Source organism: Theobroma cacao, chromosome 9 (assembly GCF_053813885.1).
Source record: "Theobroma cacao isolate CCN51 chromosome 9, ASM5381388v1, whole genome shotgun sequence".
NCBI classification, from domain to species: Eukaryota; Viridiplantae; Streptophyta; class Magnoliopsida; order Malvales; family Malvaceae; genus Theobroma; species Theobroma cacao.
In genome coordinates, this window is record NC_142647.1 from 44,712,548 (window position 1) to 44,729,281 (window position 16,734).

Below are 16,734 nucleotides of genomic sequence, written 5' to 3' on the forward strand. Positions count from 1 at the left end.
ACTCAAATTTTGAGTTACAATTTAATTTTACAAATTAAGATAAATGTAAAGATAAACTCCAAACAAATAAGCCAAAATCTGAATAATTATTAATAATCGTAACATACTATCTCTTTCTTCTTATTTAAAGTGAGCTGTTTAAATCACATACAATACTGTGCTCCAACATTAAGAAATGAACTTTTAATGATCATATATAGTAAGCATGCAATTTTTTTTTTTTTTGTTAATTTTATCAATATTTGAAATCAATTATGAATTAGACATAACAAGTATCCTCTTATAATTAACATGCCATGCATAAACTATGATACCATAAATCAAGAAAATCATATAAACTTATCTTTGCAATCAATCCGTCGTACCTCATTGTCTTCCAAGATAATAATTTCAACAATTAGAGTAACAAAGTTTTATTTTCTTGCTACTTTTGAAGAAGTAACATTCTTTCTTAAAAAGATTTTTATTTTTTAAAATCAAAACATGCACCATTTTATTTTTCGAAATCGAAGCTATCGTCAATAAGTTCATTCTCCTTTTGAGGATACGAAGGATTATTCTTCCCCCATCTCATGAACATTTGACACATGAATCTTTTATTCTTTTTCATGTTTTTGTGATATTGCTCTTCAATTCAAAGATGACGTGTAAGTTCTTCTAAGGGACGTAACTAGTCACATAATTGTAACCCCATAACTCTATTAAATATGTCACAACTGAAAAAGTCATGTAATTCATATAAATAAATTCAAGAAGGGAAGAAAATTTATTTGGTAAGTCGGTGAAAAAAATTTATTTTTTTCTCAACATCAAAACGATTGAATTTCGTAAAGTCTGAAGCCAATTCCCTAACATTCCACTTGCAATAGTCATTATTGAACTAAAATAAAATCTTAAGATTGTTAAAACATAAGACTGAAAATTTGAAAATATTAAGAAAATACTTTAAGGTACGTCAATGTCACTTTTTTTTTAAGATTTTAAAAGTTAAGTGTAATAAACCTCGAGAATACAATATGACAAAATCACGAAACTCCTATAGAGTTTTTTACAACAAAACAATATAAAAGCAATTTAAAAAATATTTGAAGGTAGAGATAGCCATTGTAAATTATTTTTTTTTTTTTGTATTTTCTCAGAAAACTAGAATCCTGTTTGTAGATAAAGATAAATCCCTTGTACAAATATGACCTTTTGAATATATAAAAACTGTTTGAACAAATATGACTATTAAAGATAAATATTTTTTTTTCAACGTTTGAAAGTGTCCAACAAGATCAAACTGTTTTCTTTCCATTTTTTTTTTCTTTTTCCACCACCAATCATAAAAAGTGCTTGAATTCACAATGCTGTCTAATTTTCCTCCTGTTAGACGTGTAAAAAACATGTTTATTGAAATTAAAATGGTCGCATTATGATACAATTAAAATTGAGAGTTAACTTACGGGGATTGAAAAGTGAATGGATGCCTACTGCCAGGACTCCAACCAAGGGAACCTCTTCTTCTACATACCATTTGTGCTGGTTCTTTTTTGCTTCTCTTCAACTAATTTACTTAAATTTATGGTTCAATAAGTTATAGCTAGATATGTCTGTTGGATAAATCATTAAATTGGCATTCACCCTTTTTATTTGTTTATTTAGTTTAAATACTGAAAGATGATACCTAAACAGAAATGTGCAGCGATGTTCCCGGGAAATCTTAGCTGTAGAGTGGTGCAGCCTGTTACACACAAGGTCAAACGGTTTGGTCATTCTTCGCTGGTGTGATCCCCTAAATACCCATAAAACTCCTGCGAAATTACATTTTCGTCCTTCTACCTGGAATTCCCCCACCTTCCCCACTCCCGATCTCCCCCTCCCCCCAACCAGACCAGACCAGACCACCCTTCTCTTTCTCTCTCTCTCTCTCTCTCTCTCTCTCTCTCAGTCCGCTCCAAAAAAAGAAAAAAACAACATCTTTGGGAGTTTTGAAGCGTAAACAGAATCTATACCAAAAATTGCATCAAACCCTAAACAAGATTTCTTTCGGAGTGTTTCTTAATCCCCAAATTAAACCCATGATAATACCCCGAGCCCGGAATTCCTGTGAACAAGTAGAAGGCGAAAAACAAAAGGAATTGCCTTTTCCTCTCTCCATCAAGGATTGAAAATTGCTTACCTCATTTCCACTATAGCGTCTTCAAGGCTGCAACGTTTCAACATTTCTTCCTCTTCCTCCTCCTCCTCCTCCTCTCCCATACCTTGTCCCCGTCTTTTCACGATTCCACTCTCACTCCAGAGTTGCATTAGGCACCCGCCTTTCCCTCCCAATTCCTCCCGTCTCCTCCCCTCTTTTTTCACCGCGCCTTCTTCAATGTTCTCCACCCCTTTCATTCTCTCCTTTTCTCTCCTCCTTTCCCTCCCTATCCTTTTCTTCCTCGTAGCCCCGAGTCTCCATCCCCACCCTCTTCCCCCCATCTCCCTCCCTGACGAACGTGACGACCTCCGTCTCTTCCACCGCGCCACCTCTCCTTCCTTCGCCTCCTCCCACCTCTCCTCCTCCTCCTCCCCCAAAATCGCTTTCTTGTTCTTAACTAACACCGACCTCCATTTCGCCCCTCTTTGGAACCGTTTCTTCCGAGCCGCAAAAACTTCCCATTACAACATCTACGTCCACGCTGATCCCACCGTCAACATAACTCGCCCCAACGACACCGTTTTCTTTGACCGTTTCATCCCAAACGCCAAACGCACTTTCCGCGCTTCCGCAACGCTAATCTCCGCCACCCGCCGCCTCCTCGCCTCCGCCATCCTCGACGATCCTGCCAATGCGTACTTCGCTGTCCTCTCCCAATACTGCATCCCTCTCCATTCTTTCAATTACATCTACCGCTCCCTCTTCACCTCCAAAAAGTTCGATCTTAGCCCCAACTCGGACCACGACTCGTCCGACTTGACTCAGTACGGTGTCCGAGTCAAGTACAAATCGTTCATCGAGATCATTTCCAAGGAACCCAGACTGTGGAAACGCTACGTAGCGCGTGGCCGTTTCGTGATGATGCCGGAGGTGCCGTTCGAGGAGTTCCGAGCTGGATCGCAGTTCTTTGTGCTGACTCGGAAACACGCGTTGTTGGTCGTAAAAGATCGGACGCTTTGGAGGAAATTTAAGTTGCCGTGTTATCGAGCCGACGAGTGTTACCCGGAGGAGCATTATTTCCCAACTTTGTTATCAATGCAAGATCCGAATGGGGTGACTCAGTATACTTTGACTCGAGTTAATTGGACCGGAACGGTGGCGGGTCACCCCTATATGTATAAGCCGAAAGAAGTGTCGGCTGAGTTGATTTATGAGTTGAGGAAGTCGAATTACTCGAGTTCGTACTTGTTCGCTAGGAAGTTCTCACCGGATTGTTTGAGACCCTTGCTGGGTATTGCAGATTCGGTCATTTTTAGAGATTGAGATTGTTCTTGGTAAGTAAAAATCCTTACTTTTTGATGATTTACTTTGCTTTTTGTTTAGGGTGAGTTAACTCGGTGGTGGGGTGAGTTCGCTAGCGAGTTGGGTTTATTAGGGATGAGTGGAGTGGTTGTGTTGGGTATTAGTTTTAGCTAACCCTGGAAAATTGGAAATAGTTACTTTTTAGTTAGTAGAAAAGGTCTGAGTCAATTTGAAATCTTATTGGATGGTTTGCTTTTTCTGCAGATTTTGAATTTTAGAATCTTTTAGGGTAGGTTTTCCAACCAGAACGGTTCTTGGAAGGAAACAAATACCAATTCTTGGTTACAATTGGCATTACCGAAAATGCCCCACCTAGAAGGTCTTTCCTTTTCATGAACCTGGTATTGGCAGTCTTCTGAGATTGTCCAACAAGTTCTATACATAAATGAAAATTTAACCATTATTTTCACGGTAGATTTTGGTTGCATTTAAGTTTTGAACATGGAATGGTTCTGTTATTTCATTGTTTACTTTTATGTGAATTCAGCATTCCTATTCTGATTTCTATTATTTGTCAATTAAGGACTTACCTTTTTGAGAAGCTTAGGATGTGTTTTAGCTTGGTCTATTCAGTTGTTCATAGCTGAAACTTGTTTAAACATTATGCTCATTTGCCTTCAGAATGTAGTTCAAACCAAAAAAGAAAAAAATCCTTATTTTTGAAATCAGCGATATCCAAAAATCTGTTACCTTACGTTATGGTGAGGAACTGCTTGTAAACTTTGTAAAGAGTAAGGTCAAAGAAGATGAACCCTAATTCTCTGGTCATTTTAGTCCTATTATCCATTTCATGCAAAACCTATAAATAACACATTATTGATGTTTGCCGTTGAAGTACTGCTACTTGATAACCATATCTACCAGACTAGTGTTTTGAATGGGACAATAATCTTAAAAGAATGATCTGTGACCAGAATATTAAATTAAACTTTTGTCCAATATATATTGAAGGAGTAATTCGTGGAAGATTGGATAAAAGTTTTTTTATGCAATTTTAGCATTACAAGAGCAGTGCATTGGGATGTGTATGAGAGCAGGTTTTACTGTCTTAGAATGTTAAGATCATAAGAAGCTTGTAATGGGAGGTTGAGATTTAGATATCAAGCATTTTGGTAAGAAGAGTTCTTTTGGGATACATGTTGCCAAGTTGGGAAGAAGTGAGCTTTTGTCTATTTTGAACTTTGAGCCTTTGTTTCGTCATGACACATTGTGATTAAAGCCCTTGCTGCAACTGGCCTCTTCCTTCCCCCTCATATTTCAGAGTTAATACTAATGCAGCCTTTGCAATATGGGTGGTTTGCTTGTAGAGGTGCATTTGGCAAATTTATCAATCAAAGCTTATACATTGCTTTGCTTTTCTACTTTTTTGGTGGAAGAAGCTGCTTGGTATCTATGTGAAGCGATTGCATTGCTTGCTCATGTTGATACTTCTCCATGTCCTTGGGATGTTGATGCTTTCATATTGTTTTTGCAACTGGACAAGGATATCATTCTGCGAGTGAGTTTTTGCCATGCGCAGGGAAGGAAATTGTGTTGTAGATCAGTTAGCAAGTAAGGCAGGCAAAAAACAAGAGGAGGGGAAGGGGGAGGATTAATATGGTCCTTCATTTTCCTTTTTCTTTGGAGTTGCTGAATCTCTTTAGTGGTCGATTCCTAGTTTTTAGGGTTTGTTTGAAATGTCGTGTCCTTAAAAAAGCAAAAAGAAAAGAAGAAAAATAAAAGTGCAATTTATGTGTCTAAATACAAGCATTCTTATGCAGATTGTGCATGTTGTAGCCGGGGATTGACTGTGGTGCTCTGATTTCACAGGTGAACAGAGTATTTTGAGGAACCAGCATGGAGCAAAATTTGCAAAGGGGAATATGGTTTTGAAGAGGCGTAAAGTGCCCACAACCAAAGCAAACCCCAAAAGCTCCAACCTCTTTAGAGTCTTGAGAAACACAAGTGGATCAAAAATTCGATACTAGTGGAAAGGAAACAAAACAAAACAAAACAAAAAGAAAAGCAGCAAAAAAAGGGTGGTGCTTTTGTTAAAGTTGTAAGTTGATGGTGTAACAGTAGCCAAATAGCAGCATTAGGTTTTTGTCAGTTTGTTGTGTGATTTGTACATATTATGTATGAAATACAATGAAATTGGAAACCTTGGGCACCTTGTTGAGGATGCCAGGGAAAAAGCAGTAAATAAAAACCAGGGCCAATTTATGTCATTATGTTCTGTTTTGCTACTGGATTTATTCCTTTCAAAAGACTCTAAAATGGGCATCAACTTTGCTGCCATTCCACTGCCAACAAGGATGAATTGCTATAAAAACAATGTCAGAAGGCTTGTCCCTTTGTTTAATATTGTGGCTCAATTATGGAAGAAATGTCAATGACCATGAGCTGGTTTGCCGACAATTGATGGATGTATACATTCCTAGATTCTTTCATCATCACATGCCCAAGATCGTGATGGCCATACCATACCCCATTTCTTACTTGCTCTTCACCCTCTTACTTGTATTTTACTTTTTGAGTTTTTTCTCAGTGTACTACCATAAGTACCTCTGTACCCTTGTTATGTAATAATAACTACAATGTATCTAACTCCTCAAAAACTCAATTTTCGATCTCTCTTTCTCAAATTTAAATACATTAAACTTAAATAGCCAAATGGTAGCATTAGGTTTTATAAAAATTGATCAATCTTTGAGATCTGAAAACATGGAAGGTTGTATCTTTGGCATTGGTGGGTGTTAGATCCTTGACTTGGATTACTTATCATTACTTAATTAGCCGACATCCCACTAATTAAGTTGGGGATGGTTATAAGCTGTAACTCACCAATGTTTTTTCCATTTCTCACATGAAGAAAAACCAAGGGCAAGTACTTGGACCCTTAGCATCTGAAAATAACCCAAAAAGAAAAATAAGAGAAGGTACCCTAAATCGACAAATGTAATGGACCCATCATCATTGCATGAAAATGAACCCTAAGTCACAGATGGAAGCCACCCACCGCCAAAATTCAATTAATATGTGGGCCATAACTTTGATTGACGACACCTACTGGACTATACTAATGAAACCACTTGGGAGCAAAATTGGGATGTACTACACAAACATAAAAAGGCTGCAACCTAACATATTATTTTTCATATCTTTTTTTGACTAAATTATATAGCAAACCTAACAATGAAGCAACCAATTAACAAGTGGTTTTTTCTTTAACCGAACGATTCCCAAGTCTAACCATGCTTTTTCTCTTGTGTTTGTTTGGTTTTTTTTTTTTTTTTTTTGGGGGGGGGGGGGGGTTTCTTGCTGAGTCCTAAGCATGTTTTTTTTTTTTTTAAGTTATAATTGTAAGTATTTTAGTCTAAACTTGTGTGGCGGTCAAAAGGCCAAAAACAAGATTTTTGAGGCAGTCTGCCTTCTTAGCCGCATTCATGCTTTAAATTCCTAGCCTTTGTCCTTTTATGAAAGCAAGATTATATTCCTAATGAACCGCAATCCTTTTTTAAATCAATAATAAAACTTTTATTCTTGGTCCTAATCGAAATGTGTTTATATTAATTAGCATATGTTCTATACTAATACACCGATGTTCATGTTTTAATATATATATATAAAAACCCCACGCACACACCCACGAAATATTTTAATATTATGATTTCACAATTTGGCAACCTTAGAATAACCTTTTTTAATGCTGACAGTAGAACAAAAATGTTCCTTACTGACAGGCAAATAATAATGGAAAATAGTCGAAAACCCATGTGTTATGCTCCTTGAAATATAATGCAGGACCTTCTCTCACCCTATAATAATGTTTATGACCAAACTTTGCAATTGATTTATGCCTTTATGAACATGAATGGAGTGAGCATGTTTATGAAAAGAAACATTTCATTGGAAGAAAGAAACAAACATTTCAGTCCTCTTCTTATATCTGATATTGTTAATTTAGCTTAGTTATAGTAACAAAGAAATAAGCACTCATTGCCCCTTATCTTCCTTCACATCTACCCTGTTTTTAACCAAAGGCTAAGCTCATCTTAGCCAATGTTGGGACACACCAAAGAGATATATGAGAACCCTTTCAAGAAAATTTCTTTGTTTCTGACTTTTTGGATCGCAAAGTTGAATGAGTTGTGACAATAACATTTTGACCAATTTCATATCCCAAAGAAAGAGTTGGACCATTTTGTTCAAAATGGAGAAATGGGTTGATGTCAATTGAAGTGTTCAGAGTTTAATTTGTAGGTGGGGAGTGGGGTGTCAGGCTTCCAAGTCTTTTCCAAGTTGAACAACACTGAAATTTCAAATGTCAGCATACTGCCAATGTGGGTTGATATTTTGAAATGGGTTACTTTCTGGACTGTCCATCATCATAGGCCCAACTTTACATGTTCATTTTGCTTGAAAAAACTTTAGCCAGCTAATGTTTGTAAATTGTTGCAACCAAACATTTTGGTTTGGTTCATTAATCATGCATGATTTCTTGTTTAAAAACAAACTTTCAATCCCCCTTCCACTGATTCATACGCAAATTGTTCCTATGATCCTATCTTAAGGCTGTTTGTTTTTCCATTTCTTTTTCCTTCGATGGAATACAACATAGAAATTAGATAAGACCGTTGGGCGTTGGCAAATTTTTATGTGGAAAGCAACAAGTGGCAAACAGCTTATAGCACAGACTTAAACCGAAGTCCATAGAGATAAACCCCTCATTTCCTGACTGGTCTTCTCTCTTCAGTTCCATTACTCCAACATTTTCTCAAACAAAATAAAACCCAAACTCGAAAACCAGTGTGTTACGTTCTTCTTTTAACTTCACCATACCAAAAATGACCATCCTAAAGACCCAGCACCTCCTTGTCCCTCTCCTCATCCTCCTAACCTCGGCAACTTTCCCCAGCTACATCAAAGCATCGACCAACACCAAAGGAGTCTACCAACCATGTTCCGACACCAAGGTCCAAATCTCGGATGGGTTCACTTTTGGCATAGCATTTTCTTCCAGGGACTCTTTCTTGTTCAACCAGTCTCACCAACTCTCCCCCTGTGACCGCCGCCTTTCTCTTTCTTCTTTGAACTCTCAACTCGCTGTCTTTAGGCCTAAACTCGATGAAATCTCCTTGCTTACTATCAATACTTCCAGTTTCTTCCCGGTAATGGTTTTAAACTAGTACTATATTTCTACTTTCCCAGTTTTGGATTTTGGATTTTCAGCTTTCTTTTTTGGATGTGGAATTTGTTTTAAATTTTCACTTTTTCGGTTTTAGGTAAAGTTCTGTTTCACAGGATTTGTGGCTTGAATCTGTAGAAAACTGGAATGTATTTCTTGATGATATGTGTTAAGTAAGCTAGTGAAAGTAGTTGGCAAATAAAAATGGCTAAAGATCAAGAACCTGGGTTTCTACTTTACATGGAAGATAATCAATGTTGGGGAGCATTGAGTTTGACCAAATTAATTTGGATATTTATATTTGAAACTAACTAGTGCTTTTCGGAAGAGTGGGAGGCTGCAGTTGAAGATACAGGAGTTCACAAGGGAAAGCAAAGAAGGATATGTGATTTGTTTTTCCTTTTTTTATATTTGGGCCTGAAGGGATATGTGATTTGAGTTGGCACGAAGAAAGACTGATGGAATCGAAATACAATTCTTGACACATTACAAGTGGAAATGAAATTAAATAATGTTTTTGATGCTGAATAGCTTAAGGGGCCATTTCTATCTGTTAATAAGTCTATTTATTTTAAACATTAGAAACAGGAGTCATCCCCATTCCCCATTTGATATCAAAACTTCCTTGGTTAAAAGTTCAATATTCGTAAGATCCTACCCTTTTCTTCTACAAGCAGCTGGTGCGTATTGGGCAGTTGGTGGGAACTTTGGGGTGCAACTTTTCTGTCAAAAATTATATCATCTGTGAGGAACTGAACATATCGGCCGTGTTTGGATGAATGAAAGAAGCTGTTTCAATTGTTGTTGTGGCCTTTCTGATCTGTCATGTTTCCATAGACATTCATTGTTGGTGTGTTTTTGCTATCTTGTATCTGCATTCTTGTATCCTTGTTTATGCAACTGCAGTTAGAACATGAGGGTGATGCACTGTAATAATCCATCAATTCTAAATACATTTGAACTTCCCAGGATTCTTATGGTGGGTATATGGTGGCATTTGCTGGTCGAAAATATGCTGCCAGGTCCATCCCTGCATTTGTTGCAAACAGTACATACACCGTAACTAGTTTTACACTGGTAAGTACACATATTTCTGGGTCTTGTTCTTTAACTAATGCTCCTTCATTGTTAACTGAGCAAAACAATTCTGTACAAGTAGGTTCTTGAGTTTAAGAAGGGTAGGCTACAGAACTTATTCTGGAAGAGAGATGGATGTGCTTCATGTGCAGGCAATTCCAATTTTGTTTGCCTCAACAAACAAGACTGTGCTATCAAAACATCAGACTGCAAAAACCGAGGGGGTTCTGTAGATTGCAGCCTTGGGATACAGCTAGCTTTTTCTGGCACAGACAAGCATCTTGCTGTTCTAAACTCATGGTATGAAGTGGAAAATCTTAGGCAGTATTCGCTCTACCATTTGTATTCGAATCTTCGGGATTCGCTTACCAGCCAATACAACAATTTCTTTTAACTACGTATGACACGCAGATGGTGGTGTATTATCTTCATGTGGTGATGTTTTAAGTTGTTAGTGTCTTAGCTGCCTTCACCCTCACCATTTACTTTTCCCCAATGGATTATTTTGCTGATCTAACCATTTTAGTGAAAGCAATTGGATGACCTCCATCTTTGTTAGTTTGCACCTGCATGTTTTTAAGTTAAATGAAGTGTGATATTGATTCTATCATGTACATAGATAACAAGGCCATCCCCTGGGTGATTATTTGTAGCTTTTCTGTTTTGTTGGTCTACTTCATTTGTGAAGTCGAATGCCAGTTTGATTGATTTTTATCTCACTCCTCGAAGATCGCTCTCTCAGAATTGCAAATTCTTGGCTGGTTTTCTCTGAACTCAAGGTTCTCTGTTGCTCAATTTAAAGGCATAGTTCTTGTTACTCTATTGTCTATACATTTAGTCATCTGAGCCAAGTATGCTTAAATGAATTAGCTGAATGATGTAATTAGAGTCTTAAAATTCAGGAAAACACTTTGCTGCAACTTTCTGATGGTTGATAGACAGAAGGCAGAGTGGTTCACTAACCGTAAGTTATTCCTAAAGCTTTGAGAACCAAAAGGCTAAAACTTTGGTTGGCTGCAAATGACATTCAGCTGTGACTAGTCATGGTTATGGAAGTCTCAGTGTGTCTTCATTTTAGACAAGATGCAGCAGAACTCAAACTAAACAGTAGTCTTTCTTTGCCTTTTTTGTAAAGGTATTCCGGGAGGGATTGGCTCTATGCTAAGTTGTAACTACAACGATCAAGCTTAACGGAGCTGGAGAGACATCCAAGTATATTCCTTGAAAGAGTGAATCTTACATTGAACGATACAGACACAAGCACACCTTGCACCCAATCTCCCCTGTTAGTGGTTCGTAATTAAAATCGGTAGCGTAACATCATCTCCTCTTCTTTTTATGACCAATCCACCCAAAATGCCCAATAGAATCCCAAAACCAAGTTTTTAGAGCAGCTCAGCATATTCTGGCAACTTAAAAAGTTTTGTTTAGTTGATAACTTTTGCTTTTGTTTTCTGTTATTTTTTGTTTTTTGCTTTTTAGTTTTAATTAAAAAATAAAATATAAATGACAAAAATATCAATCAAAGAGAACCTCACTAATTTGGATCAAATAACCTCCACTAATGTCAACAAGATAGCAAGCTTGTTGTGTTGTAACCAGCTTCTTTTTCTTGGATCTGAAAATTGACCAGCTTCTACTACAATAAGTATTTGTACATAAAAATTTTCAACGTCTGAAGCCTCTGCTTCCCTTGTTTCCACCATCTAAACCCTCTACTTTAAGAATGAATGACATTATTAATTGCTCCTAAAGAAATTGCAAGACATGTTTCTACTCTATAATTTTGCAAGTACAATACTTGCAAATGGGAAAGGGGTAAAACCTTGGATACATGCTGCTCTAAGTATATTCATGAAATGGCAATCTTATTGCTGATTGAAGACAATCAATATGCCAGACTCTGCGCCATCCACAACCCTTTAGACATCAGAGCCCACCCAATTCCACCCTCTGTCCCTCAACCAACCCTTTCCCATTCTTTCCCCCGTTTTCTCCCTTAAATTGATCTTTTTCCATAACAATGAAATAGGAAGAGCAAGAATTTGGCGGCTAGCATGCTTAAGCCGTTCAAGAAGCAAGGTTTGTGATGCCAAAGTATAGAGTCTTCTGATGAAAGGCATTGATGGCATAATCAACCTGGAAATGACCAATTGGAGACTTGAAGCGAAGACTATATCCAAGTCCAACTCCAGATCCTGGTTTGCCCTGCCTCAATGCTGGATTTCCTGAAACTCAAAAATTAAACCAGTCATGAGAAGAATGAATTCTTGAAGGGCAGTTTTGCTTCAATACCTAGTGAATTAGTGATATGGGTTCTATAGTATAAAATACTATCAAAACATGATGCAAAAAAGTCTCATTCTTATGTACAAGAAGTACAACTAATCAATTCCTTTCTTGGATATCTTCCATTGCATGGCACTTTCAAGGCTATATACACTTAAATCTTTTCATAAAAAAAATATACTGGCAACGGCATTTTTACTTGTTCCTACAATCACAAGAAGTTTAAGGAGAGTAACAATTAAAGGAGACAAGCTAAGTTAATGCACCTAAGGCATCCCAGAAGCAATTGGATGCTACAGGATAACTGTTTATGATGCAGGTTTCAAAGTGCCAGCCAAAAGGAAGAATAGAGAAATAAAAGACTGGGATGCTTTAGCCAAATATTAAAAATCTGATACATCAATACCAAAACCTGACATCTATAATCAACTACCATCCTAAAATTACAGAATAAACCATTATTCAAGTGAAGAAGATACTGCAGGCACCTGGCCCAGCTTCCTGGTAGGAATTTCTGACTGGGCACAGTTGTATGATAAATACTAAAAAGAAGCAGATGTTCATAAGTGTAGAAAGAAAAATCTTGCTGTTTTAAACTTGCGATAGACAATGCAACTAGTTGAGAATTAACAAAAAGTCAGAAACAAGGTTTAGTGAAAACTAGAAGCATAAGATTTGATTATCATTAAGATATAACTTTGTCAGCAAATTTTAAGGGTCATAAGCAAGTAGATGAATGAGACTCACCAGGTACAAGCCGACCAGAGCCCAAATCAGTTCCACAGTCCAGGAAAAGAGAGCCTTCCAACATCTTGCTCTGAATGCAGCAAAAAACAATCTAGGGTCATGTCATACTTCTAATTCATTACATCTATACAATAAGTCAGAAACATGCAATGACAATCAAAATTTTCATTCACAAATTTTTAAATAGAATGAACAAAATTAAGTCCAGAAACTAAACAACACTTGAGACTTTTTGGAGCCTTGATAAATATAATCAAATTCAAATTAAAGTACTTCCATATTATTTATATATAAACCATTAAGTACTTCAACTTTAGCATGTATAGGACTTTAAGAAAATTGTATTTTTCTATGTTTTACTTTAATTTAATGACAATTTCATTATTCCACATTTTAAGATAAAAGTCAGGTTATGTAGGAGATTAAAATTCCAGGAATTATAATCAGTGTAACTGGTGACTGCACGTATTTCATTATTCAGTTTTTGATTTGGTTTGGTTTCTATGAAACAAAATAATAATTTAGTCCAGTTTAAGCATAAAAAATATAAAAATCTGTCCAGTTTTAAACCAACCCAATCTTTTTGATCATACAAACTAAACTAAACCAAATTGGTTGGTTTTGTTCGGCTTCCTTTTTAGAAAAACTGCCTGCTACATGTGTGCTCAAGCATGGACACAAACATAGAAGGAGAAAGCACACCCCAAAATAATTTAGGTTAAACCATCAATCTGACATAAATGAACTCTCTTGATCTAACAGCTATCTTTTGATGTTAAGAAATTTCAAATGCTACATGTAGCACTATTGCAGTTAAACATACCCATTAAACAGCTATCAGAGATAATAGATGTAGGAAAATACCAAATACAGATTCTTAGAACGAATGCCCTATATATAATAATAAAGTAATTACATACCAAAGGAAATGTCAGTTCAGTATTAGCAACCAAACATGATCTTCCAGATCCAACAGCACCTTCACCATACCCTCGAACACTACCAAGACCACCAATTGCAAATGCTTGATAAGGAGCCATATCTCCTACAATTGAGCCACCTGTCAGGCTGTCAGAGGAAAAGGTGAGAGTGAAGCAAATTTAAAAATGATATAACACCTGATCTAGATATCTACTCCAGACCACGATTCATGCACTCCTCAAAGTCAAGATAGAAATTCCTATAATTTTTCTAATTTCAAATCATCGCTTTCTATTTAATACATGTTGGCTTCTTTTCTTCTCTGTAGCATTATTATCTCTAGTTCTGATATATTGCAAAACAAACCTCTCTTAAAGCATCTCTTGTGCTTCCAATCACAGCTGATTACAAACTTACAAACTATTCTCATATTTCTTGCTTCATGCTTTCATGCTACCAATTTCTGCCTACTGTTAGCCACCCTTAAATAATCAAGTTTATCACTTCCATGAACCAAGGAAGGGGGTGAGAAAGGGAAAAGAAAACGGAAAAAAAGCTACAGCATAGCGTGCCTTGTCAAGAGAAAGGCTGGTCCAACTTTGATGCCCTTCGATGCAACACATTTGAAACGGTTGAAGATTAACCACTTGGATAGAACTGGAATCCCTTGTTCTATTTGCATAGTAAACTGAAATGAAAAGAAACATCCAGTTAGTGCCCTTATTCAAGATATATGCATGTAAATTTCACTAAGCGTGTTGCAGTAAAAATGAATAGATTACACGAGAAAAACTGCGATCATTTGCCTTCGCATATTGTGATTCTTGCTTCAAGACTACCATACTGTCATGGGCATTGCCACTGCACAAGAATTAAATTATGGTCAACAATCAGTTCGACATATTGTTTGGAATTTAAAAAGAATACAGGATCTTTACCTGCAGGTGACAGGAAACCCATCAAGGTCCCTGGTAATGGAGCGTCCGTCATCATTCAACAGGCGAACATTCTGTGAGGTGCACATTCGATAACAGTTACATTCCCTCCCAAGAAACTGATTGTAAAGTACTAATGAGTATGAATGTAACAAGCTTTGACCTAACCTCAAATTTTATACTAGTTGTGCTGCTCCATTTGGAACTTGCTGGTTCATTTAGATCCAATCCAACTGATAATCGAGACAAATTCACGCCTCCACTCCCTGAACGAGAGAAATTGTCCACAGGTATACCATGGACTCCAATCTCAGGTGAAAGTGAGTGCTGTGCCAAATGATTATAAATAAGAACTGGATCCACATTCCAACTTTACAATTGGGTTTTGCTAAATAAAATTAACAGCAACCTAACTATGATGTAAACTGTACCCTTTATTTCTTTCCCATCCACAAAAGGCCATGATGATAACAACTAAATCACAATATTGATGACATACCTGCATGACGAAACATTGTTGAGCAACCCATTGCGGTCGAGGCCTCCGATAAGCTACCAAGATATTCGAATCATATAACCCCTTATCCCACGATACATCAAGCTTCTCACTCCCACCAAATAAATTTGGGTGTTTGATGCAAAGACTGCAACAAAAACATTGAAATAGGTGTTGGAGTAATCCCCAAAATCTAAATTCGATTGCCACCCAACTCAAGAAACCAAGGAAACTATCTCTCCAACTCCAAATACATTTGGTGCACCAATCTGCTATACCAGAAGAGGTAAAGAGGAAATAACAAAATCATACCAACAAATATTTAAGTCAGTATCTAAAACTCAGAAATTCTAATCATATATCCTTTACCCGCATTTGGTCACCAACCAAAGATGGCATCCTTAATAGAAAGAGGAAACCTAGTTCCAAATTATCAAAATAAAAAAAGAGTGGAGAAGAAACTAAACTGAAACTACCTGCCGATTAGTAGGGAAAGAGGACTGCCAGAGTTCCTGTTAGATAAAGAAAGTGAAAACAAGTTAAATAATTACTGAAACCCATTAACTAAAATCCCATTAGGAAGAAAAATAAAGGGTGAAAGAGCAATGAAAAATTAAAGCATGAAGTAAGAACCTTAAAGAAGGAAGCCTCATAGAAGCACAAAGCTTGTGGGTGAAATCGACATTAACATCAATCTTGGCTGTTCATTACAAATTAAAAGATTGGAAAACATTATCATTTTCATTAAGAATAAAGCAATAAATGTGGCAGCCACTGTAACCAGAAAAAAAAAATAGAACAAAAAATAAAACAAAAGACTGACCTTTGCCTGCATGGATGCTCTTCTGAGCCCCCATAGAGCTGGAGAAGAAAAAACCATTAAGCAAAAGAGAATGGTTGGATAAATGGTTGAGTTGGTCAGTTAGACAAAGATTGCATTTTGCACGAAATGACAATTATGCAAAACAGCAAAGACAGAAAAGAAGCGCCTTGTGTTTTGAGTGATGTTTTTCTTTGGTGAAGGGGAAAGAAGCTCAACCCAACCCAACCCAAGTTTCAAGTTTGTTATCTCCTTTGCTTCTTCTTTGGTCTTACTTGCACGTGGGCCACTGTTTATCGGTTCTTTTTTTTTTTTTTTTCTCTTTTATGCATATCTTTTTCCCTTGGGGCCTTTTTTTTTTTTCCTTAAATTTTTACAAAGTAGCCATGACTGACTTGGAATACATTCAATAAGTTACTGCCCTACAGGAAGGAGTAGATGTAATCCAATTATCATATTTGTGCCCTTGGAGCTAATCTCTAAGTTAATACCAATAAAAAAAGGGGTAAGCTTTAGGTAAAATTTTTCAAGGCAAATGCGTGAGGTTTTTTTTATTGAGTTCCATTAAAGAAAATTAAATTTAAAAATCCAAATCAATAAATTAAAAAAATTTATTACAAAAACAAAACATATAAAATTTCAATTTTAATAGGCCTGACAAGAAATTAGAGACTTGAAATTCTCATCAACTGATCACCTTTATGGACAAGTAGCAATTAGACTTAATTTAATTTCTGAAGCGATCTCCAACAAAGTAATGGAAGTAACAGCATTGTAATTTACACAATTTCTGTAATGCAT

General features: G+C 36.6%; 3 protein-coding genes across 4 annotated transcripts; 2 read left to right on the forward strand and 1 right to left on the reverse strand.

Annotated features, from left to right (window-relative positions):
- Nucleotides 1-1,814: 1,814 nt before the first annotated feature.
- LOC18590192 (Core-2/I-branching beta-1,6-N-acetylglucosaminyltransferase family protein) lies at nucleotides 1,815-5,691 on the forward strand. 2 transcript variants are annotated; one of them, XM_018127455.2, is made up of 2 exons: nucleotides 1,815-3,453; nucleotides 5,242-5,691. In XM_018127455.2, the coding sequence occupies exon 1, from the start codon at nucleotides 2,357-2,359 to the stop codon at nucleotides 3,440-3,442; it is 1,086 nt and encodes a 361-aa protein (XP_017982944.1). In that variant the 5' UTR covers nucleotides 1,815-2,356; the 3' UTR covers nucleotides 3,443-3,453; nucleotides 5,242-5,691. The 2 variants fall into 2 exon arrangements, with proteins under 2 accessions (XP_017982944.1, XP_017982943.1); XM_018127454.2 differs by having other exon boundaries at nucleotides 1,825-3,453; nucleotides 5,291-5,691.
- Nucleotides 5,692-8,110: 2,419 nt separating this feature from the next.
- On the forward strand, nucleotides 8,111-10,268 carry LOC18590193 (Expp1 protein). The gene is made up of 3 exons (XM_007015586.3): nucleotides 8,111-8,631; nucleotides 9,618-9,725; nucleotides 9,808-10,268. The coding sequence occupies exons 1-3, from the start codon at nucleotides 8,308-8,310 to the stop codon at nucleotides 10,117-10,119; spliced, it is 744 nt and encodes a 247-aa protein (XP_007015648.2). The 5' UTR covers nucleotides 8,111-8,307; the 3' UTR covers nucleotides 10,120-10,268.
- A 1,041-nt stretch (nucleotides 10,269-11,309) lies between these two features.
- LOC18590194 (Outer membrane OMP85 family protein) lies at nucleotides 11,310-16,162 on the reverse strand. Its single transcript, XM_007015589.3, has 11 exons — nucleotides 15,937-16,162; nucleotides 15,747-15,813; nucleotides 15,590-15,625; nucleotides 15,117-15,261; nucleotides 14,786-14,944; nucleotides 14,621-14,691; nucleotides 14,465-14,543; nucleotides 14,255-14,370; nucleotides 13,682-13,829; nucleotides 12,762-12,831; nucleotides 11,310-11,953 (listed from the first exon to the last, which is right to left on the reverse strand). Exons 1-11 carry the CDS (start codon nucleotides 15,968-15,970, stop codon nucleotides 11,796-11,798), a joined length of 1,083 nt encoding a protein of 360 aa, XP_007015651.3. The 5' UTR covers nucleotides 15,971-16,162; the 3' UTR covers nucleotides 11,310-11,795.
- Nucleotides 16,163-16,734: the final 572 nt, after the last annotated feature.

Bases quoted from the DNA above. Each gene is read 5' to 3' on its own strand.
- LOC18590192 (XM_018127455.2), top strand. From the start codon at position 2,357: ATGTTCTCCACCCCTTTCATTCTCTCCTTTTCTCTCCTCCTTTCCCTC.
- LOC18590193 (XM_007015586.3), top strand. From the start codon at position 8,308: ATGACCATCCTAAAGACCCAGCACCTCCTTGTCCCTCTCCTCATCCTC. The intron at 8,632-9,617 runs GTAATGGTTTTA...TGAACTTCCCAG, and splicing joins ATACTTCCAGTTTCTTCCCG to GATTCTTATGGTGGGTATAT. The intron at 9,726-9,807 runs GTAAGTACACAT...CTGTACAAGTAG, and splicing joins CCGTAACTAGTTTTACACTG to GTTCTTGAGTTTAAGAAGGG.
- LOC18590194 (XM_007015589.3), bottom strand. From the start codon at position 15,970: ATGGGGGCTCAGAAGAGCATCCATGCAGGCAAAG. The intron at 14,544-14,620 runs GTAAAGATCCTG...ATTCTTGTGCAG, and splicing joins GGGTTTCCTGTCACCTGCAG to TGGCAATGCCCATGACAGTA. The intron at 13,830-14,254 runs GCACGCTATGCT...TTCCTCTGACAG, and splicing joins CCAGCCTTTCTCTTGACAAG to CCTGACAGGTGGCTCAATTG.